Source organism: Aquarana catesbeiana, linkage group LG03 (assembly GCF_042186555.1).
Source record: "Aquarana catesbeiana isolate 2022-GZ linkage group LG03, ASM4218655v1, whole genome shotgun sequence".
Lineage (NCBI taxonomy): Eukaryota > Metazoa > Chordata > Amphibia > Anura > Ranidae > Aquarana > Aquarana catesbeiana.
Window position 1 is genome coordinate 117,967,001 of NC_133326.1, and position 25,900 is coordinate 117,992,900.

The window sequence follows — 25,900 nt, forward strand, 5'->3', positions numbered from 1 at the left end:
CTGCACACTGCTTTAAATTGGTCTGCATGGCAGAAGAAAGAAAACCTGCAAACAGTTTGCTGAAGACAAGCAGACTAAGGACATGGATTACTGGAACCATGTCTTGTGGTCTGATGAGACCAAGATAAACTTATTTGGCTCAGATGGTGTCAAGTGTGTGTGGCAGCAACCAGGTGAGGGCCTAATTTGGACATTTTCACTTAGGGGTGTACTCACTTTTGTTGCCAGCGGTTTAGAGATTAATGGCTGCGTGTTGAGTTATTTTGAGGGGACAGCAAATTTACGCTGTTATACAAGCTGTACACTCACTACTTTACATTGTAGCAAAGTGTCATTTCTTCAGTGTTGTCACATGAAAATGATATAATAAAATATTTACAAATGTGAGGGATGTACTCACTTTTGTGAGATACTGTATGTGTGTGTGTGTGTGTGTGTGTGTGTATATATATATATATATATATATATATATATACAATTAGAGCTGCACAATAAATCGTTAATAAATTGTGATCTCGATTCACCCCAAATGACAATCTCTCCTGCTGAGTTTGCAGATTCTTTCATATAAACAAGTGCAGAGATTATCTACTCACTCAGCTGTCAAAAGAAAGCATCTGGCAGTCTGCCAAGTTTATAACTTGAAACATTGTAACTAAGCTTCCTTCTTAGATCAAAGGGATAGAACTTCTGCCAAGTTTTCAACAATGTGTAAATGCAGGAAGTTTAACCACTTAAAGTCTAAATCTTTTTCTGACATTTCTTTCTTAAGTTAAAATCAATATTTTTTGCTAGAAAATTACTTGGAACCCCCAAACATTATATATATTTTAGCAGAGACCCTGGGGAATAAAATGGCAATTGCTGCAATATTTTATGCCGCACTGTATTTGCCCAGCGGTCTTTCAAATGCAATTTTTTTAGGAAAAAATACACTTCAATGAATAAAAAAAAAAAACGAAACCGTAAAGTTAGCCCAATTTTTTTTGTTTTAATGTGAAAGATGATGTTACGCCGCAAGAATCGTGAGAGAATCGTGATCTATCTTCTAAGCAAAAAAATTGTGATTCTCATTTTAGCCAGAATCGTGCAGCTATTTGATTTATTGCATACAGTTATGTTATTTGGCAGTAAATGCTGATGTTGTTTTGGGAGTTATATGAAAACATTACTAGTGCAGATCTCATGCTATAGTTATATAGCTTCTTACCATTCATAAGGTGTTATAATTAAGTCATGCTTCAATGTTTTGTAACTTTAACAGATTGTTTATGATTATGAGCGGATGGTGATATTTCGTCTCGGACGGGTACAACCACCCAAAGGTCCAGGCCTGGTTCTGGTTGTCCCACTTATTGACCAGTTTCAGAGGGTGGACATGAGATCCAGAGCATTCAGTATACAGCCCTCTAAGGTGAGTACAGGTTTGCAGTTTAGCACTGTAAATTCGCTGTTTGCACACCTATGTACATAGACTGTAACTCTACAATTAATACTGAAGTTCCTTTTGTGTTTCTAAAGGCTTGTTCTCACTTATGGCTGCCCTTGCTGCCCCTCTAAATCTGTGGTAGACCATTTTTCAGAGGTGTTTGACAGGCAGTGATATGTTGTCTCCTCAATGCCGACCCGCCTCGCAGCAACCATGTGCCTTGCCTATTCTTTTGAATAGGTTATGTTCAGCAGGAGTACCTGAGAGATTCTGTTCAACACTGAGATGTTTCAGTTTGAGTATTTTTTTTTTTTGCTTACTGTATAGCGTTTAGTCTTATGATGTTCTATTTTTTTTTGTGTGGTTTTAGAGATTAGATGCATGATCTCAGATTAATTAGGTCTCACAACCCAACCTAAGATTGAGGTTAGAATATGTGTCATGTGTTGTGACCGTTATCGGTTATGTTCTCACTGAAGACCTACTTTTGGCCGCATCTGAGAAAAATTGTTCAGAAAATAATTTTTGCTAGATTTTCAACTGATGAAAACAGTCATTTTGTGCATAAAGGGATTGGTTTGTTTGACCAGTATTGACACAGACATGCTTCCTTTGAGTCAAAATCAATCAAGGTAATGTATGGAAAAAAAATCTCTCAAAAATAACTGGAATGCCCCTCAACCAATTCTCCTCTTCGATATAATGCCACAAAGTCAGTTAAAAGACTGGGTGTTAAAATACATCCAATATTGTTAGTTTTGCTTAAAATATTGAAACAATTTATTCTGATTGATACGTGAATATCCTGCATAAGAAGCTGGGTCCCCTTCTCCTCTTGTAAATGATGCCATAAATATATTAATAAGAATGTTCAATGAGCCAGTTGTTTCAATCTTTCAAAAATTGTTTTATAAATATTACAAAATATTATATAAAATATATAACAAAAAATATATTTCATAAATCAAGCAAACATCAATCTTATTTTGATCCATTTAGACTCATTTCATGACATTCGATTAAAGATGAAAGCAGTTAAAAGATGTTAACTTTTCTGGTACAATAATTTTTATTGTAAAAAAATAATAAAATTTTAACAAACGTTCACCCGCGCAGGGGTATAGTAAGTAAAACAGTGAACCAACTGTTATTGGTATTAGCTATCCACCGGGCGACCACATGGGAAAACCCAGGGGTCCATGTATATTTCTGTGCCTAAGGGCCAGCTAACTGGGACCCTAGATGCAGGTTCATAGAGTATCAACGAAGGGAGTTGCGTGTACTGGTTCCTTGGATACCCCCGATACAGGTCGAGGGGGGGAGAGAGGGGGTGGCAAACAGTTAGCTCTCAGGAGAGGCCCAGACTGCTTGGGGTTGCTAAGGGGCCCAGATGAAGGATAGGATCTTATTCTGCAATACCTGAAGGAAGGAGCATGGATTGGGAGGGTATGAAAATAGTAGAGAACCTTGGAGAGGATAGTCATCTTGACTGCATGGATGTGGCCTGTCCATGACAAAGAAGGGAACTGCCAAGATTGCATTAAGGACGTAAGTGAACGCAGTAGAGGATAGTAATTGGTGGCAAAAAGGGGTGAGTAGTTTTGAGACTTGATGCCAAAGTAATCGAGGGAGGAGGAGTTCCTGCGATATGGGAAAAAGGATTGCAGCTGCATCACTGTAGGGAGTGGTAAGGATATGTTCAAGGCAGTAGTCTTCTGGGGGTTGACTCAAAGCCCTGAGAATGCTGAGAAACGGGAGAAAAGATATTAGAGAGAGTGATCAGAGTCAAGAGGGCGTCATCACCAAATAGGCTTATTTTATGGTGAATACCAGAGATACTGGGGTCATTTCTAAGGGCAATGGCCAAGGCCAGTACAAAGCAGACTATTAGGCCCCTTTCACACTGGGGCGGTGGGGGCGTCGGCGGTACAACAGCGCTATTTTTAGCGCTGCTGTACCGTCGTTCTTGCAGCGGTATTCGGCCACTAGCGGTGCGGTTTTAACCCCTGCTGGCGGCCGAAAAAGGGTTAAAATCCCTCGTACAGCGCGGCTATAGCCGCGGTATAGCCGCGCTGTCCCATTGATTTCAATGGGCAGGAGCAGTGAAGGAGCGGTGAATACACCGCTCCTTCACCGCTCCAAAAAAGCAGTTTGTAGGACTTTTTTCACCGCCCTGCCTGCGCACCGCTTCAGTGTGAAAGCCCTCGGGCTTTCACACTGAACAAACAGCGGAGGCTGTTTAGGGGCGGTTTGCAGGCGCTATTTTTAGCGCAATACCGCCTGCAAACCGCCCCAGTGTGAAAGGGGTCTAAATGTAAGAAGGTATGCTTACAAAAAAAGTCTCTCAATGGAGGTAAGTCCATACATGCAGCATATACAGTTCATGAAGTCACGCAGGTAGGATGGGTAATGCACTCCACTAGGCACCTCCTGAGACAGGAAGACGAAGAAACACAAGGGGGCGCCAATTCATTGCAGTATCATTAGATGTTTAATGTGATAAAAAACCAAATACACAGCTACAGGAGAAAAGGGTAAAAACTGCATGTAACTAGCGTGGTGTCACTATATGGGAAGCCAAAACTACCAAGCCCGGATATCAGAAGAACCCTGCGCTTTGCCGGGGCAGTCTCTCGTGGCTCCTCGGGGTGGATTGTCCCTTGTACATGGTTATTTACATGCAGTTTTTTCCTTATTTTTTTTTTTCATTAGATTTTATTGGCTTATATCAAGATTAACACAATAAGAAGAGAGGGGAAAAAATACATATAACAAAATATATTCTGTAATATAATTGTGTCGGTAGAAGTCTTAGTACTCAGATTAATGCTTGACAAAACAACCCTATTTACCCCTAGGGGAACAAACTGTAAACAGGGTGTCTATCAGAACTTACAAACCATTAAAGGGAAGGAAGCGGATACAGTAGTGTATGAATTTATTAAATAAATATGTAACTTTTCAGTAGAAAGGACTAAAAATGACAGTAGTTAAGAGTGGAGATTTACATGCAGTTTTTACCTTTTTCTCTAATAGGGCGTACGCACGGTCGGACTTTGTTCGGACATTCCGACAACAAAATCCTAGGATTTTTTCCGATGGATGTTGGCTCAAACTTGTCTTGCATAGACACGGTCACACAAAGTTGTCGGAAAATCCAATCATTCTGAACGCGGTGACGTAAAACACGTATGTCGGGACTATAAACGGGGCAGTGGCCAATAGCTTTCATCTCTTTATTTATTCTGAGCATGCGTGGCACTTTGTCCGTCGGATTTGTGTACACACGATCGGAATTTCCGACAACGGATTTTGTTGTCAGAAAATTTTATCTCCTGCTCTCCAACTTTTGTGTGTCAGAAAATCCGATGTAAAATGTCCGATGGAGCCCACACACGGTCGGAATTTCCGACAACACGCTCCGATCGGACATTTTCCATCGGAAAATCCGACCGTGTGTATGGGGCATTAGTGAGTATTTGGCTTTTCATCAGATTAAACATCTAATGATACTACATTGAGTTGGCTCCCTCTTGAGTTCCTTCTGTTGCGTAGCAAGGGGATGCTGAACAGGAGCAGTGAGACAATTTGAGACAAACTTGAGAGATACGGTAATTAGGCGTCATAATTCATAAATTCTTTCTTTAGCTTCTTTTAAGAAGCACTGCAGCAAGAAAAAAAAACTTGCCTCTGACCATGTTTTAATTATGCATCTGTTTTGAGTTGAAATCTGTCTCATTTCCAGAGGTAAATCAGTCGCAAGACCTGTACAAATCTGTCTCAGTTAAGCTGGCCATACATTATTCAATTTCCTTTTGATTTACCTTCAGCTATGTAGTGCAAGGGCCTTCCTGATTGCATGCAAACTGAAAGTGTTTAAATATGACTCCATATTATATGATTTTGGGAAAATTGTACAAGAAAATTGTATAATATATGGCCAGTCTTAAGCCTCGTACACACGTTACGATTGTTGGCCAACCGAGCGTCTGATTTTTGTCAAAAGGGCGTGTGCCAGGATCTTGTCTTGCATACTAACGGTACACAATTGTCGTGCAACAAACACGAACGTAGTGCTGTACTATGAGGAATTTCAGCTCTTGAACGCCGCCCTTTGGGCCCCTTTTACTAATTTTGTGTTTGGTGAGCATTGATTCTGAGCACGCGTGTTTGTACTTTCGACTTTTGTGTGACGGATTTGTGTACTGACCATACGTAATTCTGTGTACGAATAAGGGTGTGACGTGTTACTGTGCTATGCAGCAGCCCCCTTTTCCCCCGGAGCTCCACTTTTGACAGCGGGCAGGGGATCTTCTCCCCATAAGCCGCTGTCACTTTTAAAAATCAACACTCCACCCACACAGATGGGTTATTCATTCACAGGGACTTGTGAGAGAGAAGAAACTACAAGTCCCATCTTCCACCGCTTCAGACAGACTGAGGTTTTCAATGGACTTGGAGGGCGCTGATGAGTGCCCTTGTAGTCCAGTCACTCTTCCTGCAGCTCTGAAACCTACAGAACATACAGAGGTACTGGCACAGAGCTGTAGGAAGAGTCTGCAGGAGCCTAACATTGCACTTGCAATCCTCTGATCACTGGTGCAATGCTCTTCCGGCTTCTGAGAAAATAAAATTAAAAATGCACATTTTTTTTAACCTCAAACTATGTGCATTTTAAATTTTTTATTTTTTTTTTAAAGGTGAACTTAGCCTTTAAAAGGGTTCACACTTTCTAAAGCTGGCCGTACATGAATCGGAATTCAGCCAGGTAAGCAGGAACCAGACAAGTTTCGATCTGTGTGTAGCCCTGTCTGTTCAACAGAATTCGGTCATTAACTCTAAGCACACACCTATGCGTTTTTTAGTGCATTTTGCAGTTTGAAGAAATGCACTGCAGTCCAGCAATGCTTGTTTTTACATTCAGCTGTCAGCGGGGAAGCCCACTGACAGCTCATGACTCATCAGTTGTTAAGGATGCAGTAGCCGGCTTCCCACCCAACCTGCTATACACAGTTTGTTAAAGAAAAAAAAAAAGCTAAAAAACTAAACAGCATCTCCCCGTTCTGTCTAGTGACAAGTGTCACTCGATCTCTGCTCCCTGTCATTGGGAGCAGAGATCAGTGACGTCACACACCAGCCCATCCCCCTGACAGTTAGAATCACTCCCCTAGGACACACTTAACCCCTCCCCGCCCCCTAGTGGTTAACCCCTTTACTGCCAGTGTCATTTACACAGTAATCAATGCATTTTTAATCGCACTGATCGCTGTATAAATGACAATGGTCCCAAAATGTGTCAAAAATGTCCGACATGTCCGCCATAATGTCGCAGTCACAATAAAAATCGCTGATTGCCGCCATTACTAGTAAAAAAAAAAAAAATATTAATAAAAATGCTATAAAACTATCCCCTATTTAGTAAACGCTATAACTTTTGCGCAAACCAATCAATCAACGCTTATTGCGATTTTTTTTTTTTTCCAAAAATATGTAGAAGAATACGATCGGCCTAAACTGAGGGAAAAAAATGTTTTTTTATATATTTTTGGGGGATATTTATTATAGCAAAATGTAAAAAATAATGCGTTTTTTTCAAAATTGTCGCTCTTATATTGTTTATAGCGCAAAAAATAAAAATCGCAGAGGTGGACAAATACCACCAAAAGAAAGCTCTATTTGTGGGAAAAAAAGGACGTCAATTTTGTTTGGGAGCCACGTCGCACGACCGCACAATTGTCAGTTAAAGCGACGCAGTGCCGAATCGCAAAAAACGCTCTGGTTAGGAAGGGGGTAAAATCTTCCGGGGCTGAAGCGGTTAAAGTGCTTATTTTGATTATAAACGGCGGTGTATAGGTTCTGAACGTTATCTTACCTGATAATACACACAAAAAACAGAATGAACGCGGTAATCGCTAAAATTCCATCTTGCTGTGTGTCTGCATTAAAGCCACTTCAGACTCCATGTTTATTATGTTTATAGGAAGAAATCCAGATGGTTTACACTCACTCATTGCAATGCTTTTTTGTTCATTTGTTGTTACTGCTTTTACTCATCAATGTTTATTTCTAGGTGAAATCTCGAGATGATGTACTGGTGTCACTGAAGGCAGATGTCCATTTCAGGGTATGTGACCCTATTCTATCACTCATGTCTGTCCAGGATCTGAACTTTGTAATCCAGCACACAGCAGAGAACCTCCTGACACAGAGCCTGGGGCGCAAGTATCTAAGGGAGATCTATGGAGGCCGGGTCCAGATTGCAGAACATCTGAAGGTGAGCGGGCATAAAATCTATTTAATTCTGTCAGGCTGACACAAATCCTTCCTGTCCTTGGAAATATTTTGTTAGGGGGTTATGATGCTGTATTGATGTTCTGCATTGCCATGCTGTTTGATTTTTATGAATGCATTCTGCTACGAGTGTAGTATCCATGCAAGCAATAACAGAAAGGGTAGGCATGAAATAAAAAAAGGGTTCACTTTAAGGTAGTGCCTATAAGTAGTCAGCACTTGCCTTCCCTACACTCTCCTGCTGCTGTGAACTGCCATCACACTGTCAGAGAAATCATTAGATAAAGAAAAAATGACTGTGCTACTGGTTGTGCAAAAGCTTCTAGAACCACAAATGACAATTGTTGTGCAAAATACAAGGATCATAAAGTGCTGCGTTAAATGAGCATATAGTAAACATGATCATATGTATATAAATCGATCATAATGAAAGAAAAAACTAAAATGAAGATAAGAGTGAATGTCTCATAAGCATAGTGTAAATAGTGACAATGCATAATATAAAAGTCCACAGTGGACCACCAATCATAAACCCATATAGTTTCAAAGTCCACACATATGTGCTTGAGATGTTGGCCAAGCGACAAGTGACAGCCACTAGGATAACCCCTATGGGGATGTCATTTCTGACGAAATGCGTCAGTGTCCAGCTATTGCCAAAGTCATTGCATTATTCCAACCAGCGCTTTTACATCATATTTTTGCAAGTGTTCTATACTTTTTCAATAACTGTGTCCATTTATTTATAAATGTGTCAAAAAAACAATCACATTAGGAGGCTGCTAGGGAAATCTATACAGACTGCATTTGTATACCAAAATCATGTGTTTAAACAATTGTGGATGGTTAAAGGCCTCCCAATGACACACTAAGTGGATTAATGCAATTATTTTTTAGCATATGCCATAATGTATTCAATATTGTGATTCATGTAAACCACATACTGTAAAAATAATTCAGAACATTTTCCATATATACTATATTTTTTTTGTGTGGCTCCCCGTGCATTCCGCCAGTTCTGGTGTTCGATTGTTTGTCCCCTTAGGGGGTATTGGTCTGGCTCACCCTACACCCAATCCCATCCAGTGAAGTACACAAAAGTTCCGCTAGTATGCGCCTGATGAAGTCCAAGAAACCCGTTGAGAAACTAATATAAAATGCATACTGCTCAGACATATAACTGGAAATAAGTTTGTATACTGTAGTTGGTGGTGTTGGTGTAAAAGATTCATGTACTGACAAACATGATTTTTAATGAAAAATAGTTTGTTGTCTTTTAGAAAAATCTATTATTGTAATAAAATTTATATTTTAATTATACATAGACTTGTGCCGTTAAAATCCCACCATACCTAGGAGGTAAAAATAAACACCTTTTTTCTTTGCAATTTCAAATAGGGATGTGGCACCAAAAAGCCAACCTGATAAGTTATCAATGACAACATTTAAACTTTGTAGTTCAAGCTTGTGAGTGACATTCAGGACTGACCATTCCATCACCAATAAGATACTTAAAAGGGGATTCACCTTTTCTATTTGTCCTGTTTACCATTATCATTGAAAGTAAAGGAAAATCACCAATTTTCGGTTGTCCCCAGAACTTTAATAGAGGGAAAATCTTCTAATGGGGACACTAAGTCTGGTGACCTGGGGGGACCCAAAAAATTTCCTCTATTTGCAGGGATTTCTTCTCTCTTCCTTTTTTGGCTATGGGACAGGAAGTGAAGGGGAACCTCCCCAATTGGACACTGATGGCAAAAAAGAACTGACAGGGGTTATAACCCTCCATTACTCCATCCAAAAAGATCAAAAAAGTTTTACCTATACTTAATTGTACTTTAGGCTGCATTCACACCGTGGTTTTTTTCAGGTCACCAATGCAAAAGACAGAAGAACTCCTGTAATCTGCCCCAAAGAAGCTCATGTTCTTTTGTTTGAGCTTAGGGCATTTTTCAGGCATTTTGCTTCAGGTGACAAATGCTCAGATGTGAACAGGTGCCATTGAAATGAATGGGATTTTGCTTGTTGGGCCTTTTTCAGGTGTTTTTTCGGGCGTTTTATGAGCTGAAAACGCTCAGGTGTGAATGCAGCCTTAAATGTGATAAGATGATAACATGGCTGCCTATGCAATTTCACTGGTAACACATACATCCAAGCCTGAGACTGATTACATAGAAAACTGCAAGGCACAGGTAATTGAATGTTGTCATTACATTCACTTAGAGTGGAACTTCATCTTAAAAGGGAAGTTCCATCAATCCACCAACCCCCCTCCCCCCACTTTGGAACATTTTTATTTTATTTTTGGGGAGCAGGTACCTAGTTTTGTTAGGTAACCCACTCCCACTTCTGCTGGAATCACCTAAGCCAAGGGTAGGCAACCTTTTGAGAGGTGGAGATCTACCTGAACAACATAAAAGAGATAAAAAAAGATAATTTAAAAAAAATTAACTAGCAAGTCCCGACTAAATATTAAGGAAAACTTAGCAAAGTGTAATAAAACAAATGTCACTGTAAAAATATAAACTTAGCCTAAATTAAAAGTAGACCGTGTCAGTCAGTAGAGCAGTGGACAGTGTCGTTAGGGCAGTGGATGGTGTCGGTAGGGCTGTGGACGGTGTCAGTAAGGCGAAGGATGGTGTCAGTAAAGCAGTGGACAGTGTGTGAATAATGTCAGTAGGACAATAGACCATATCAGTAGGGCAGTGGATGGTGTCGGTAGGACAGTGTGTGGACTCTGTCAGCAGGGCAGTGGACAGTGTCAATCAGTAGAGCAGTGGATGGCGTCAGTAGTTTTTTTTTTTTTTTTTTTTAATTAATATTTTATTTTTTTCATTATTTAAAAAAAAAAAAAAATTAGCAGCCCTGTTAAGGGGCTTTGGTAAAATATAAGAGATCTATAAAAAGCAATGATATCTCAGTTTTTAGACAGAGAAATGAGATTGAGGACACAGTCCTCAATCTTCATCTCTGTAGCCTCAGCTATACAGAATGAATGAACAGGAAGAGCTCTGCACAGTCCTCCTGTTACATAGTTAGTCTTGTTGAAAAAAAGACACAAGTCCATCTAGTTCAACCAATATAAGGAAAAAAGAAGAAAAAAAATTCACAAACTATTCATTCACAAATGGACGCATAGTAAACAGTTTATTATGCTTCATTTATGAATGAACATGGTGAATGATTGGTACTGATTACTTGCTTTGTTCATTCAGAAAAGAAAGGGGCTGGTAAATTACATATTTACTGGAGCTTTCCCCTGCACTCCATCCTGAATATCCCAAGCAGCAGCCGGTGGGAGGGGAAGCTGGCAGTGCTGCAAAGGGGGATGGACCAGGGGAGCACACATGGGGCCCGGGCAGCAGTAGAAAGGGGAACCTAGACAGGAGTGGGCGGCAGGGGTGGCATTTACTGGAACCGATCCCCTGTATTTCCCTACTGTGGCAGCTGAATTCCAGCAGGAGGGAGAGGAGGAAAAGCCGGCTTTCTGCTACTGCGGGAGAAAAATACAGCTGGATAAATTCCATTAAATGCCACCCCTGCTCCTGCCCGAGTTACGGCACGATCGACGGGTTGCCAACCTCCTGCTTGGGCGATTCCACTAGAAGTGTTCTCCCCTCTCTGCCTGCAGCAACCTCCTGGGACACGTCACAGGTCCCAGGAGGCTGCAAGACCATTCATACAGCGTGGCTTGTGCATGTGCAGTGGGGAGCCAACTATGAAGCCGCAGGGAATAATAGCCAGCTTCCCACAGTTAGCATGTCCATGCCGGGGACCTGAAGACCAGCGAAGAACTGGCCTGGCTGAGGATGGCGCTGGATCCCTGGACTGGTAAGTCTTATCTTTTATTAAAAGTCAGCAGCTACAGTATGTGTATCTGCTGACATTAAATTTTTTTTTTTAAATGACTGAAGAACCACTTTAGGTTTGTGTCTCCTGTCCCCTGCTTTAAAGTTCTAGTTCCAGAACCCTCTGAGGACCCATGGTGTCCCATTACATTAATTTTCCAGCCTGGGCATTTTGCTTCTACTTGCTATATAAACTTCAGAATTATGTTCTTGATGGCTTGTTTTTTTTTTCCCTTTCCATTCATGTTTTTTTTCTGGTCAGGAAATACGCACAATTTATAATGGATGTAATACATGCTAAAAGTCATGGGTCTTGATATAGGCCGGTTCATAAAAAGGAGATGTCACTTCCTATGAAATGTTTTTCCTAGTGAGTTACTCCACCCCAGATGGCCCTGGGACAGTATGGCCCTCTTTATCTCTCTAGGTCACCCTATGGCTTGTTTTCCAGCATGTTCCTGTATCCCGTAATTTCTTAATACCATATGTTTGCTTTGTTAAAAAAAGAAACCAAAAAAAAGATTCCATCTTGTAGTCAAGATGCCAATGATGGTATAATCTTTTGAGAGGCTGGAATCATGAAACACCATCAAGAGTGACGATAATAAAAACCTGTAAGGCTTAATGTTCTGTACCTTATCACAGCATTAAGATAAAAAACACCCCAGTAATTGCGATACCCGACCCATCACCAATTACTTGTCTGCAATCCTCATCATTGCCGCTGGCTTCGGGATCATCCAACAATAGCCCCCGAGCCTCTTTGCTCCACATTAGACTCTGAGAGACTAGAATGCTAGGCTCCTGCTGCCATCAGGGAAACTGCTGGGGGACAGAGGGAACTGGGCAGTGTGTGTCTGTGGATGCACACAGCTTGGCACAGATCCAGGACAGGCACACGCAAGCATGGGTGGCTCCTTGGCACCCGGTCAGCTAAGGGAGTAAGGGAGATACCCACAAACAAAGAGGGCAGCAGTTTTAGTAGCCCCCAGGACACGATAAATGGATAAGGATTACACATAATAGGTGAGTTTGGACTTTATCTTCTAGAATTAGAAAAAAAAGGGTTTCATATCACTTTGAGGAGTCAGTTAGCTGCTGTTTCTTAGTGATGTTGGCATAGGAGTTACAACACTTTTTTTTGTACATTTTACATTCAGTCAGTCATAAAAAGAATGCATTTATTTACTCATGTTGCATCCTGATATATTTACATGGGCTACCTGCACGCATCACCTGGTGGCTCACCCGTGTGAACGAGGCTTTGGGAGAACAATGTAAGAGAAGAGGACAACGCTGGATCCAGTAGGCTTGTAAGTACAGGATTTTCATGCAGCATAAAAAAGGCACCAAAGGTAAAGAGAAATCATGGTTAACATTCTTTGGGAGGTGGAAGTTCCTCCTTTTAAAGTATGGAAGGCAACAACTTCATCAGACACATTATAAACTTTCCAGAAACTTTTTTTGCAGGCAAAGTGTTCTGTATAGGGAGGCTGTTGACATTCTTGGGGAACCTAGACTGGTTGTGCATAAACAGCTTGGACATTTGTTTTCTTCAGCAGTATATGTTTCTCTAATGGCTTTACAGATCATTTTGATATTTCCTTCTCATGTATTACAGGAAGATATTAATGAACAGGTGAAGGTATATGGGGTATGTATTGATCACACAGAGGTGCAGCTGGGGGCTGTACTACGACCCCATGAAGAGAATGTGAATGTTCCCATCACCCCACCAGCTTTGGGCCCCACTGGTGGATTGGAGCAAATGGTTGCACAGCTTGTATCAATGGTCCAGCAAACCGTAGCAGTAACAGACTCCTCACCATCTCCAGGTGAGGAGCTTCAGTAATGCAGAGATTTAGGAATGCTGTACTTTAATGTATATGATTCATAAGCAAGAAACACCTTACATGAAAAAGTCCAGATTATTCATATCTATTAGCCCTTTTGTACACAGATGCCTAAAAAACACCAAGTTTTTAGGCATTCAGGCTTTATTTTTTACTGATCTAAATGCAACCCATGTTTTTTAATGCGCCTGTATACACAGGAACGTACCTTTTTGTACTGTATATAGATAAGTAAATTTTAAAAAAAAACTGCGTTGCTGAACAGTATTTTATGCATGTAGAACACAATACAAGAAAAGCTAGAAGAACTTTTACATGTGTGTACATATCAGTAATACACGTTTTTACACAGGAACCCTTTTCCCTTTCTTTCCCATTCCTCTTCTTGCATTTTTCTCTGCTGTCACGCACTATTACTTATTAGGTATACAGGTTATCTTTATTATTGTATTTCTGCCTAATCAGCCTCTTGTTCCTTTGCTGATTAGCCCTGCTGTCACTTCCTTGTATTGAGGTATGTCACTATATTTTTGTATGTTGTGGCACCAACAATCTTGTTGTTCTTAAGACTCCTTTCACACGGGCTTGTCCATTTGATGGACTCCGCTTGCTCATCGTGGGATCGATCCGCTGATCTCCACTGAGCAGGCAGATGACGGGTCCGTCTCTGCTCAATGTGCTGAGACAGGCCTGTCAGAGTCCCACTTTCCTCTATGGGAAGATCGGATGAAAACGGACCATCTGTCTGTTTTCATCCGATCCCATCCGGTCTGGCAAAAATCCATACGGATGGTGGTCCTATTTTCCATCCGTCTGGATTTGGCAGACCGGATCAGATAGCAGCAGGTGTCAGCAGGCATGTCACCGCTGACATCCGCTGCCCCATAGGGGTGAATGGAGCGTCCAATCAGGTCTGCTTGAAAAACTGACAGGTGGACCTGTTCAGAAAGCCCGTGTGAAAGGGGCCTAAAGCTTGTATACTTTATTTTTCTCCAAAATAAAAACTGATCTGCATTTACACAAAATCAACATGTGAGTCTTGATGAACGGAACTTTTACACACTTAAAGTAGAACTATAGGCAAAACTTTTTTTTTCTATTTTGGATAGAATAAGGAAGGGTCATAATCCCTGTTAGTTTTTTTTTTTTTGCCATCTGTGTCTCATTGGGGAGATTTCCCTTCACTTCCTGTCCCATAGCCAAAACAGGAAGTGAGAGGAAATCCCTGCAAATTAGGGGAATTTCTTGGTGACGCCCCAGGTCACCAGAACCAGTGTCCCCATTAGAAAATTGCCCTTCTATTAATTTTCTGGGGACAACCCAAAATTAGGAATTTTCTTGTACTGATGGTGATAACAGTAAACAGGACAAATAGAGAGGGTGAATCGCCCTAGCAGGGGCACAGACAGCAATAGAAACCTAATAGTTGTTCTAATCCTTCTCCACTCTGTCAAAAATTAAAAAAAAAAAGTTTTGCCTTTTGTTATACTTTAATGTAAGAAAACAGCCCAGCAAAGCCATGTCCTGTGAGTCCTTTTAATATACTAAAATGATTTATATCTGGTACTGAGACTTGAGATGGAGAAAGCTAGTAGTGAATTTGGTTGGGTGATCCCTATCTAGCACAATTTCTATAGGCAGTAGGCCCACCTACTTCCTATAAAGCTGCTAAACCCAAAAACAAAAATGTAATGTATTGCAGCTTTCATGTGGTGGCTGCATTCCTTTTTTTAAGCTTTTTTAAAGTATATTTTCACCTGGTGATTCCCCCAGCAATGCGGGGTACGCATTAGAAGCTGTTTTTTTGTTCAACTCAGCGGGCTGAACAAAAAAAAAGTGAGAGGTCGCTGTACTAAGCAAGTGATGTTAGTATGGCGATCTTTCGTGCTATGCCTTTGTGTTCTGACAGTGGAACCCCCCCCCCCCGCCAGACCACACTGCAAGAGCTGGTTTTTCAGCATGTGTGCAACAGCCCCCGTCAGCCCTCCTAATACTTACCTGAGCTCCCTCCAGTCCAGCGATGTTGCACGAGAGACTCGGATGTCCGGGACTCTCCCTCCTCATTGTCTAAGACAGGAGCGAAGCCTAATTGGCACTCGCTGCTGTCAGTCAAAATCCATGAGCAATGAGTAGAGAGAAGGGGTGGAGCCGGGCCACGGCTCTGTGTCTGAATGAACACACAGAGCTGCGCCTCGGCTCGGGTGCCCCAATAGCAAGCTGCTGGCTGTGGGGGCACTCAACAGGAGGGAGGGGCCAGAAGTGCTGAAGAGGGACCCGAGAAGAGGAGGATCTTGGCTGCTCTGTGCAAAACCAACTACACAGAGCAGGTAAGTATAACATGTTTGTTATTTTGAAACAAAAAAACCTCACCCTTGTATATCAGGACAACAAAACCTTACCCTTTTTTCCAATTGTTCATAACATAGAGGGGTGTGGTTCTGTAGTCCTCAAAGCTAACTAAGAACAATGTAACTGATAACAGTCTGCACAGGAAGTTATCATCTCACAAGATTTCTGGCAAGATCAACAGGTATTCTTTTGAACTTATCATTTAGATAAGGACCAAATATTCTCGGTCAATTCAGCAGGACCAGTCGAGATTCGATTCATCTATGGGTAATCTGAAAGTACCAAAGTGGATACATCGATTGACTTGGGTACAACCAGCATGCCGGATTTGTAGCCTGGTATTAATGGCAGCAGCTACAGCTGCTAGCAAAAATCATCATGTTCACCCAGGCAGGGGTGACTCCCTGCACCACACCCATCACCCCCCGCCAGGAAAACATAAGAGCACTGCGTTCTGGTGTGAATGAGCCCTAAAAAAAAAACATTAAAAAAAAAAGATTTGGGTATTTATTAGAACAGTTCCAAAATATTTAGGAAGACCTATTAGTCAAAGAGTTATTGTCAAGTTAGCTGACCTTGCTTTATTTGGTCTGGGTATTTAGGCATCAATGACATTTGACTATAAATGAGGTTACGGCTAATGCCGCGTACACACGACCGGTTTTGCCGTCGGAATAAACTCTGAAGGTTTCTCCGACGGAACTCTGACGGAATTCCATTCAAGTGGTCTTGCCTACACATGGTCAAACCAAAGTCCGACCGTCCAGAACGCGGTGACGTACAACACGTACGATGGGACTAGAAAAAGGAAGTTCAATAGCCAGTAGCCAATAACTTCTGTCTCGTACTTGCTTCAGAGTATGCGTCGTTTTTGGTCCGTCGGAACAGCATACAAACGAGCGGTTTTCCTGATAGGAATTGGTTCCGTCGGAAATATTTAGAACATGTTCCATTTCTAGGTCCGTCAGAATTTTCAAAAAAAAAAAGTCAGATGAGGCACACACATGATCGGAATAGACGATGAAAAGCTCCCGTCGGACTTTTTCTGTCGGACATTCCGCTCGTGTGTACGCGGCTTTAGTGATTGAAAACAAACTGTTTGCTCACTATAGTGGCTAATCTACAAATCTCTGTACATAACAAAATGACAAAAATATGAAGGAAAATACATGTAAAAAAAAAAAAAGTGTTGCGTCTAAAATTACTTTAAACAATTTAATAATAACTCATATTTTTTAGCTTAGTAAAAACACAGAAAACATTACCTTTAAATGCAGATTGGTCACCTTATTTACTTAAAAAGGAACAGCATTAATGGAAGGGAGTATTTCCCTATCACTCCATGAGTAATACATCTCCATACTAAATCATGCCAAGGTCAGCACATCAATTACGAATGTTCATCCTGTTCACCATGACATTGACTGACCCGCTGTTATCGCTCACGTGCTCTTGCCAGAAAAACGTTTCCTTATAGTTTCTGATTTATGAGGAACCTTCATTGTCCTGCAATACTCTGATAGTCTCATAAATAGTCAGTGAGATAGTGTATGGAAAACATGAGTTACTGGAACAGCTCTTTAACCACTTCATGTCCAAGGTTTAGCCTGTTTGTCATAGGTGGAAACACAAAGGCATGTACTTGTTGTTTACAGATATTAAATCAGTAAAGGAAGGTTGGATGGGGATGGAGGATTTCGATGTTGACCTACTTCTGAAAATGCTAGTTGCTTGGCTGCTGGTCTGACAGCTTCAGTGTTTTCCAGGTGTGTAGATCAGGAAGTCTGGTTTTATGGAGTGTATGCATTTTGCAGCTCTGTGACTCAGAATATATTGAAGTAGAAGGGTTAGCATGGTTGACAGGCAACTAGCATTTTCAAAAGGAGGTCGGCGGTGGTAGACTTCATGTTTCTTTCAGTACAGGTTTCCTTTCAGGAGAAAAAAATGGATCCAGAGAAATGGATATAGTGATAGGACAGGTTAAACCAACGGCAAAGGTGTCTGCACCGTGCCTCCCCCATCCTGCTATGTAGGCCTCAACACAAATAATAGCTGCATGTGCTGGCCCACACAACCAACCATTGTTTTAGTTTCTATGGCCAGCTTAAAGGTAATATTTTCCAGGAAATGTAGTACTAACGAATAAGCTACCTATTCCTTCATTAATCTTTCTTTGTGTCCTGGGGACAGTAGGCTGAGCAAACCAGCTCTGATATCAGATTGCCTTCATGTATTGCCTCCTTTCAGGATAGCTAAACAAGTAAATTGCTGGAGTGCAGACCGGCTGGATAAGAAATACATAGGCTGACATTGCTGGACTCCTTTTGAAAAAGCGAATTTCCTGACTTGAAGCCGTTGCTTTCTGTGGTTAAACCCAGAACACAAGAATGCAGATTGGTAAAGTCAGAGTGACGCCGGAAATCCCAATCTGTACAGAGGCTGGACAAAAATATGGAAACAATACATGATTTTCTGGTGTGGAAAGGTTTGACATGTTTCGAGTTTAAAGGGGTTGTAAAGGTTTGTGTTTTTTCACCTTAATGCATCCTATGCATTGAGGTGAAAAAACACCTGGCAGTGACCGGCCCCCCAGCCCTCCGTTTTACCTGAGCCCCTTCATCTTCTTCAGCGGGGACGTGCCGTCCTTCTCTCCACGAAGTCCTGACTTTGATTGGATAGATTGATAGCGCAGCCATTGGCTCCCACTGCTGTCAATCAAATCCAATGAACCGGGGGGTGGGGCCGAGTCATACATTCGGCTTCTATGGATCCCGAATGAATGACTCGGAAGTGTGCCCACAAGGCAATCCCCTCGGGAGAGCGCTTCTCCTAGGGGGTTATCTAATGTGGGGAGGAGCCATGAGAGCCGCTGAGGTACCCCAGAAGAGGATGTTTGGGGCCAAAATGACCTGCACAGTAGAGGTAAGTATGATATGTTTGTTATTTAAAGCAGAGTTCCACCCAAAAATGGAACACCCCCCCCCGGTGTCACATTTGGCACCTTTCAGGGGGGTGGGGGGAGCAGATACCTGTCTAATACAGGTATTTTTCTCCCACTTCCAGGCATAGATACCCGAGCCACCCGCAGGTGTCTACGCCACTAAACACCCCCACCCCCGCTGTCTTCTGGGAGACACACAGGTCCCAGGAGACAGCAGGGATCAGTGGGAACGTGCAGTGCGAGTCGCGCATGCGCATTAGGGAACCGGGAAGTAAAGCTGCAAGGCTTCACTTCCCGATTCCCTTATCGAACATGGCGGCGGCAGAACCAGAGAGCCGAGGGACAGATCGGCTTCGGGTGCCGACATCGCGGGCGCCCTGGACAGGTAAGTGTCCATATTTTAAAAGTCTGCAGTATTTGTAGCTGCTTACTTTTTAAAAAAAATAAAAATTGTCGGAACTCCGCTTTAAAAAACAAAACAAAAACAAAGCTTTAGTATCACTTTAAAGCAGAAGTGATGTAACATGGGACGGCAGGCAGCATAAACTCCAAACATACAAAGGACGCTAACTGGATTAATAATGCCCACGGCCTTGTTTATTGTTTTTCACAAATATAAACCATTAACAATTTCCCATAACTCTTTTAACCACTTCACAACTGCCCTATAGCAGATTTATTGCTACAGGGCGGCCATTCTGTGCAGAATCACTTGTATATATACATGACTCTGCACTTCCGCATAGGGGGCGCGCCGCTTCTGCTGTGATTAGTCACAGCAGGTGCCTGCAAATGGATGTCTGCCGGCACCAGCTGATCGGCGAGGAGAGACACAGGACCGTGTGCTGTGCATATATAAACAATGCAGAGCTCCATCCAGTCAGCGGGGATGTGGCAGACTTTGTTTCCCTGCAAAGCAAGGAATAAAATCCAGCATATACCTTAGTAAATACAGCACATAAACACTGGTTAGGCACACATTTAACCTTTTGAGCACCCTAGATGTTTAACCCCTTCCCAAACAGTGTCATTAGTACAGTGACAGTGCATATTTTTAGCACTGATCACTGTATTAGTGTCACTGGTTCTCACAAAGGGTCAGATTGTCCACAGCAATATCATAGTTCCTGATCGCCACCATTACTAGTTTAAAAAATAAAATAAATTAAAACTCCAGTATATATACCATAGTTTGTAGACACTATAACTTTTGTGTAAACAAATCAATATATTGGGATTTTTTTAACCACACATATGTAGCAGAATACATATTGGCGTAAAGCGGAACTTCGGTCACTTTTTCGTCTTTACATCAATTAAATCTTCTGCCCTTGTTGTTTTAACTTTGGATAGTAAAACATTTTTTTTCTGCCAGTAAATACTTTATACAGCCTACTTCCTGTTTCTTGTCTGGTAACTCTCTCTCGCTTACTCTCCTGAGAGTTTGCCAGGAAGAGAGGGGGATGAGTCATAAGAGGGCCAATGAGAGCTGCAGAGCTGGAGGTGTGCCTCTGTGTGTCTCTGTAAATCCAGGAAGTGAACAGGCAATAGCTTCAGCTGCCCACAGTTAAAATGGTTGCAATTAGACTCAGTGGAGGGAGATTTCTGCAGCATATTTGGCAAGTACAGAATCACAGTATATATAAAATAATATGCAAAGTGGTTGGAGGGAAGCATCAGAAAGGCAAAGATGTTTTTATTACAGATTATGTGAGCAGACTGCAGTTCCTCTATAAATTTTTGAATAAATTTAGATTTTTTATTGGATGTGTTTATAGCAAAAAGTAAAAAAAAAATGTTTTTTGTTTTTTTTTTGTATTGAAAAATTGTTGTTGTTTATAGTGCAAAAAAAATAAACGCAGGGGTGATCAAATACCACCAAAAGAAAGCTCTATTTGTGGGGAAAAAACGACATTCATTTCATTTATGGACAGCGTTGCATGACCGCGCATTTGTCAGTTAAAATAACTCAGTTCCGTATAGCATAAAATGGCCTGGTCATGAAGGGGGGTAAATATTCTGGAGGTCAAGTGGTTAATCAATGAATACTTTGAAACTGTAAACAAAATCAGTAGGGCGCTCTTCAAAAATCCCTCTGTCGACTAACAAAGACCCCCCCCCCCTTAGCCTCCTGCTTAAATAAGGGTCCTGGGAATTTCTGGAACAATCTGGGGGATCAGGTGACCATAAATGAACTTAGAGGACTCTTAGAGGACCCCCAGAATTTCTAGACCATTCCCAAATAGCTTTTTATGTATCACATAATCTCCCATTGAAATCAATCAATGGGGGCTTGAAACTCCTACTGCCACCATCCCATGAGGGAAAGTGACCATGTACAAATTTTGGTCGACCATGTGCACCCCATGGTGCAAACATTGTTTCCCGAAGACAGCACCATTTACCAAGACCAAATCGTGGTTTGATGAGCATGCAGACAAAGTCAAGGTTCCGGCTCATTTTATGCCGTCGGCATCTCTGTGAGAGCTGGAACAATTTTTGCATGAAGAGTGGTATCCATTATCCACCATCCAAGACTTATATGTGTCAATTCCTAGGAGAATTCAGGCTGACTTTGATGGCAAGGACCATCCAACACCATATTGGGTCACAATTTCATTATTTTACCTGGTGGTTCCATAACATTGTCCAATCCCTGTATGCTTGTCTGAGTCTGTGTTGTTTGAGGGCATTATCAGTCGGTTGTCCCTGGATTTCATTTTGAAAATCTGGTCATTTTATCCTTCATGGTCTTATGGCTATAATTAAATATGCATAGGAAAGGTCATACTCCAGTTATATTGTACTAAAACGAATATCTTTTTGTTTCAGTTGTTGATTTCTCATTACAACAAATGACTTCCCAACTGGAGGGGATACTTTCAGAATCACTGGTCTCTGAAGTGGGTTCTTCCTATCAGCTGATTGTAACCAGGAATAGTGGAGAGAGCGTTTCCTATTTTATTGACCTTACATCAGGTAATGCTTCCTATAAACAGTATAGGAGAATTTCAATTAAACAGCTGCTCTGTTCTATTTATTCTTTCTTCAATTCACCTGTTTTCTTCAAAGGCCAGTACAATCAGCTGATATTGTAGTTTTTGGATATTTGTTTATTTGTTTTGTCTTTTAGGGGGGAAGTATTGATGAGGTCACTGCTTTTAAAGTGGAACTTCACCCAATAGGGGAAGTTCCGGTTTAAGCCGCCCCCCTCCTCCCATACTTGGCATGTCATTGATTTGGGTGGGGTGTCTAGTTTTTACGGGTACCCACTCCCACATCCGAGCGGAAATCCTCAAGCCCGCTGTCAGCTGACATCACAGAGCCGGTCCAGGCTGGAGCAAGATCGTGAGAATAAAGTCAGGATCTGGCCACAACCCTGGACCGGCACCTGGCTTAGCCTTTCAGCAAGCCACTGAGAGCCTGAACCAGCCGCTCCCATTCCCTCCACAGACAAGCGCTCCTGTGAGCGCAGAAGGGGGTGGGGGGCGCAGCAGAGAAGCGGTGACTAACAGTCACCAGCTCTCTTCTCACAGAGAGCTCATCAGACTGATGCTGCATCCACCTGGGTAAGTATAATTTAAAAAAAAAAAAAAAAAAACTTCTTCTCTTTTAACCACTTGCTGATGTACGTCCAAAGTTTGGCGGCGGATATCGTTGTTATGGCAGCAGCTAGCTGCCATAACCCCGGTATCCCCGTTTTCGTGCGGCGGTCGGCTTTCAGATAAAAGTGGTCTCTGCGGCGGATTCACCTCAAGATCACTTTTATCGGTGGCGGGGGCCCTCCGCCGCTTACCGGAGCTGTCGGTAGCGGCGGAGGCGATCACGTCTGTCTCCTTGCTGTGCCTGGAGACGAGTGAGGCTAAGATGGTGCCCACTCGTCTGCATGACATTGCAGGGCGGAAGCGGCGTCAAAACGTCACTTCCGCCCATATGTCTTAAAGGCACATTTTTTTCAATGTAATTTTTTTAAATGACTTTTTTTTTTTTTTTTTATTGCATTTTAGTGTAAATATGAGATCTGAGGTCTTTTTGACCCCAGATCTCATATTTAAGAGGTCCTGTCATGTTTTTTTCTATTACAAGGGATGTTTACATTCCTTGTAATAGGAATAAAAGTGACACATTTAAAAAAAAAAAAAACAGTGCAAAAATAAATAAAATCATGTAAAATAAATAATAAAAAAAAAAATTTTTTTTAAAACCCTCCGTCCCGACGAGCTCGCGCGCAGAAGCGAACGCATACGTGAGTAGCGCCTGCATATGAAAAAGGTGGTCAAACCACACGTGAGGTATCGCCACAATTGTTAGAGCGAGAGCAATAATTCTAGCCCTAGACCTCCTCTGTAACGCAAAACATGCAACCTGTAGAATTTTTTAAACGTCGCCTATGGAGATTTTTGAGGGTAAAAGTTTCACGCCATTCCACGAGTGGGCGCAATTTTGAAGCGTGACATGTTGGGTATCAATTTACTCGGCATAACATTATCTTTCACAATATAAAAAACAATTGGGCTAACTTTACTGTTGTCTTATTTTTTTATTCAAAAAAGTGAATTTTTTCCAAAAAAAGCGCACTTGTAAGACCGCTGTGCAAATACGGTGTGAAAAAAAGTATTGCGATGACCGCCATTTTATTCTCTAGGGTGTTAGAAAAAAAAATATATAATGTTTGGGGGTTCTAAGTAATTTTCTAGCAAAAAAACCTGTTTGAAACATGTAAACGCCTAAATTCCTGATGAAGCCTTGTTTTAAGGCAAAAAACATGTTAGGTCAAGGGATTTTTGTGTTTTTTAATTCTCGCTCTTTATTTTCCATTATGGGCATTTAGATTTATTGAGGCAATGTAGCTTTAGTGGTGATTAAATACCACCAAATGAAAGCTCTAATTGTGTGTGCGCAATTGTCGTTCAAAGTGTGGCAGCGCTAAAAATTGGCCTGAGCAAGAAGGGGGTAAAAGTGCTCAGTAGGGAAATGGTTAAACCGAAAACCAAAAATGTATTACATTGAAGCTTACCAATCGTTAGACAGTGTCCCGCGATGTAAATCCATCGTCAATCACGCCTCCCGCTGCACCGCCGATTCGAAAAAGAAAAAAACATTCTTCCGCCATCCATGAAGGCTGGCCATCTATTGCAGGCACCGCCATTTGACAGTTCTTATATAGGTAAGGGGCGGGCCACCTGGCTACACTACCTGGTGGCACAGCCCCCTTGTGACGTCACGGATCGGTGCATGCTGGGTCCGTGACATCACAAGAGGGGGCGGTGCCACCAGGTGACCTAGCCAGATTTTCCCAGTTTTTTTTTTTTTTTTTTACATTCAGCTATCAGCAGGGAACCTGCTGACAGCTGATGAGTCATAGGTTGTTAAGGACGCGGTGGCCGGCTTTCCGGCCCCCTCCTTAGCAACCAGCTCCATGCGGTAAATTACCGCTTAATCAAATACTGCTTTTGGTATTTAACGCAAAATTCTTAATGAATTGAACACTTGCACAATTGTTACCGCATGCAGTGTTTTACCGCTATCCAATGTTTAACTGTTAGTGAATTTGCCCCATTATGTAGAACAGCAACAGATGGATTAGGAACACACTGGACCCTCCCTTTGTAGCTGGAGAAAAGAGACTCCAAGGTAGGTAGTATCTTGGAAAGTATGGCAGGTAGATCAGTCATCAAGTGATAAAAGAAGCCTTTGAGGGAATAAATGCACCATAAACCACCTACAACTCCTACATCTTGGTTAAACTGACCCTATATGATCTTTTTTTATTTCAATTTAAATCAGACTTTTTTTTTTTTTTTTTACAGGGTCGGGCAGCTCTGGCTGGGGAGTTTTTCCTGGAAACCCTGATGTTACTCTAATGATGACAGAAACTGATCTCATGTGTCTCATTAAAGGAGATTTGAGTCCTATGACTGCATATGCAGCAGGCCGCTTACAAGTCATAGGAGACCTGAGGACTGCTTTACAGCTGGAGAAGGTTTTACAGAGGATAGCAGGGAGATAACACGAGGGCACTGTTTTATCACTTCCCTTCATATAGTTTGCTATTTTTATTGTTAGACTTTATTAAACCATAGAATATTATACCTGATTGACCAATACAAGCATGAAAACAGAACCTACCAAATCTCTGTTGGAGCTATGATAACATGATTGGAATGGAACAAGAATATACAAGATTATCTGAGTAGTTTGGAACAATCTGCTATGGTCACAAAGAAAAGACAATATCCAAGAGGCATACATGATTACAAGACTAATATAATACTGTGTGTGGATGCTGGAATCCAATCAATAAATGTCCATCAGTCAATCTGATTATCCATATGAGAAATCAAATGTATTGGAAATGCAGGAAAAGCACAACAATATATGGAAAGTGAAGCGTCGCGGTCTGTAAAACAAAACCTTTCAAAAAATGAATAAATGTGGAAATTACCAGAGGCTAAAAATAAATCTAAAAAACACAATAAAAGACCAGCGGGAGAAACCCTGGGGATTAATGAATAACTTTCTGAATTAGTTATAGCAGATCAACCAATACAAGATGATAATACATACTTTCCTAAGGACTCACATTTCTACAAACTTAATTTAAATCTAATTCCGTTTTTTTTAGGCCAAACATATACTGTGTACTATATTTAAGAAACAGATTACTGTGTACAGCTTCCAAAAAATGGAGCTAGAATCTGTATTTTATTGTGAGCTTTGAGTACTTAGACATGTCTGTTAATTTAAATATGACATAGACTGTCATCCAGCTGAGTCACACAATATTATAATAGATCAATTCTTAGAAATGATTGAGAATAAACATACTGCCATATGACTGTACAGAGAAGATTTCTTAGAACAGTCTGACCCCACAGAAAAATTATCTATAATGAAATGTTCAGTCTAACAAGAACATAGTCGCCTGCATCACAGATAAGGAGGGGGAAGCAGATTGTCAGTATGGATGCTCCTGGATTAAAAACATGAGGAGTTTAGATAGTCAAAGCACAACTATACCCAGCATTCGCCAAATAACTTAACTTTTTATTCAAAATACACAACTATATATACAGTATCTCACAAAAGTGAGTACACCCCTCACATTTTTGTAAATATCTTACTATAGCTTTTCATGTGACAACACTGAAGAAATTACACTTTGCTACAATTATTATTATTATTATAC

The 25,900-nt window shown here is 41.3% G+C and overlaps 1 protein-coding gene across 2 annotated transcripts in view; it reads left to right on the forward strand.

Moving 5' to 3' along the window:
- STOML1 (stomatin like 1) overlaps nt 1–25,554 on the forward strand; it is a 34,245-nt gene extending 8,691 nt beyond the window's left edge. For both annotated transcript variants that reach the window (XM_073619073.1, XM_073619072.1), the window contains exons 4-8: nt 1,265–1,414; nt 7,500–7,703; nt 13,190–13,403; nt 21,544–21,690; nt 24,522–25,554. In XM_073619073.1, coding sequence (XP_073475174.1) covers nt 1,265–1,414; nt 7,500–7,703; nt 13,190–13,403; nt 21,544–21,690; nt 24,522–24,721 — 915 coding nt within the window. In that variant the 3' untranslated portion in view covers nt 24,722–25,554. The remainder of the gene's footprint in view (nt 1–1,264; nt 1,415–7,499; nt 7,704–13,189; nt 13,404–21,543; nt 21,691–24,521) is intronic.
- The last annotated feature ends 346 nt before the right edge of the window (nt 25,555–25,900 follow it).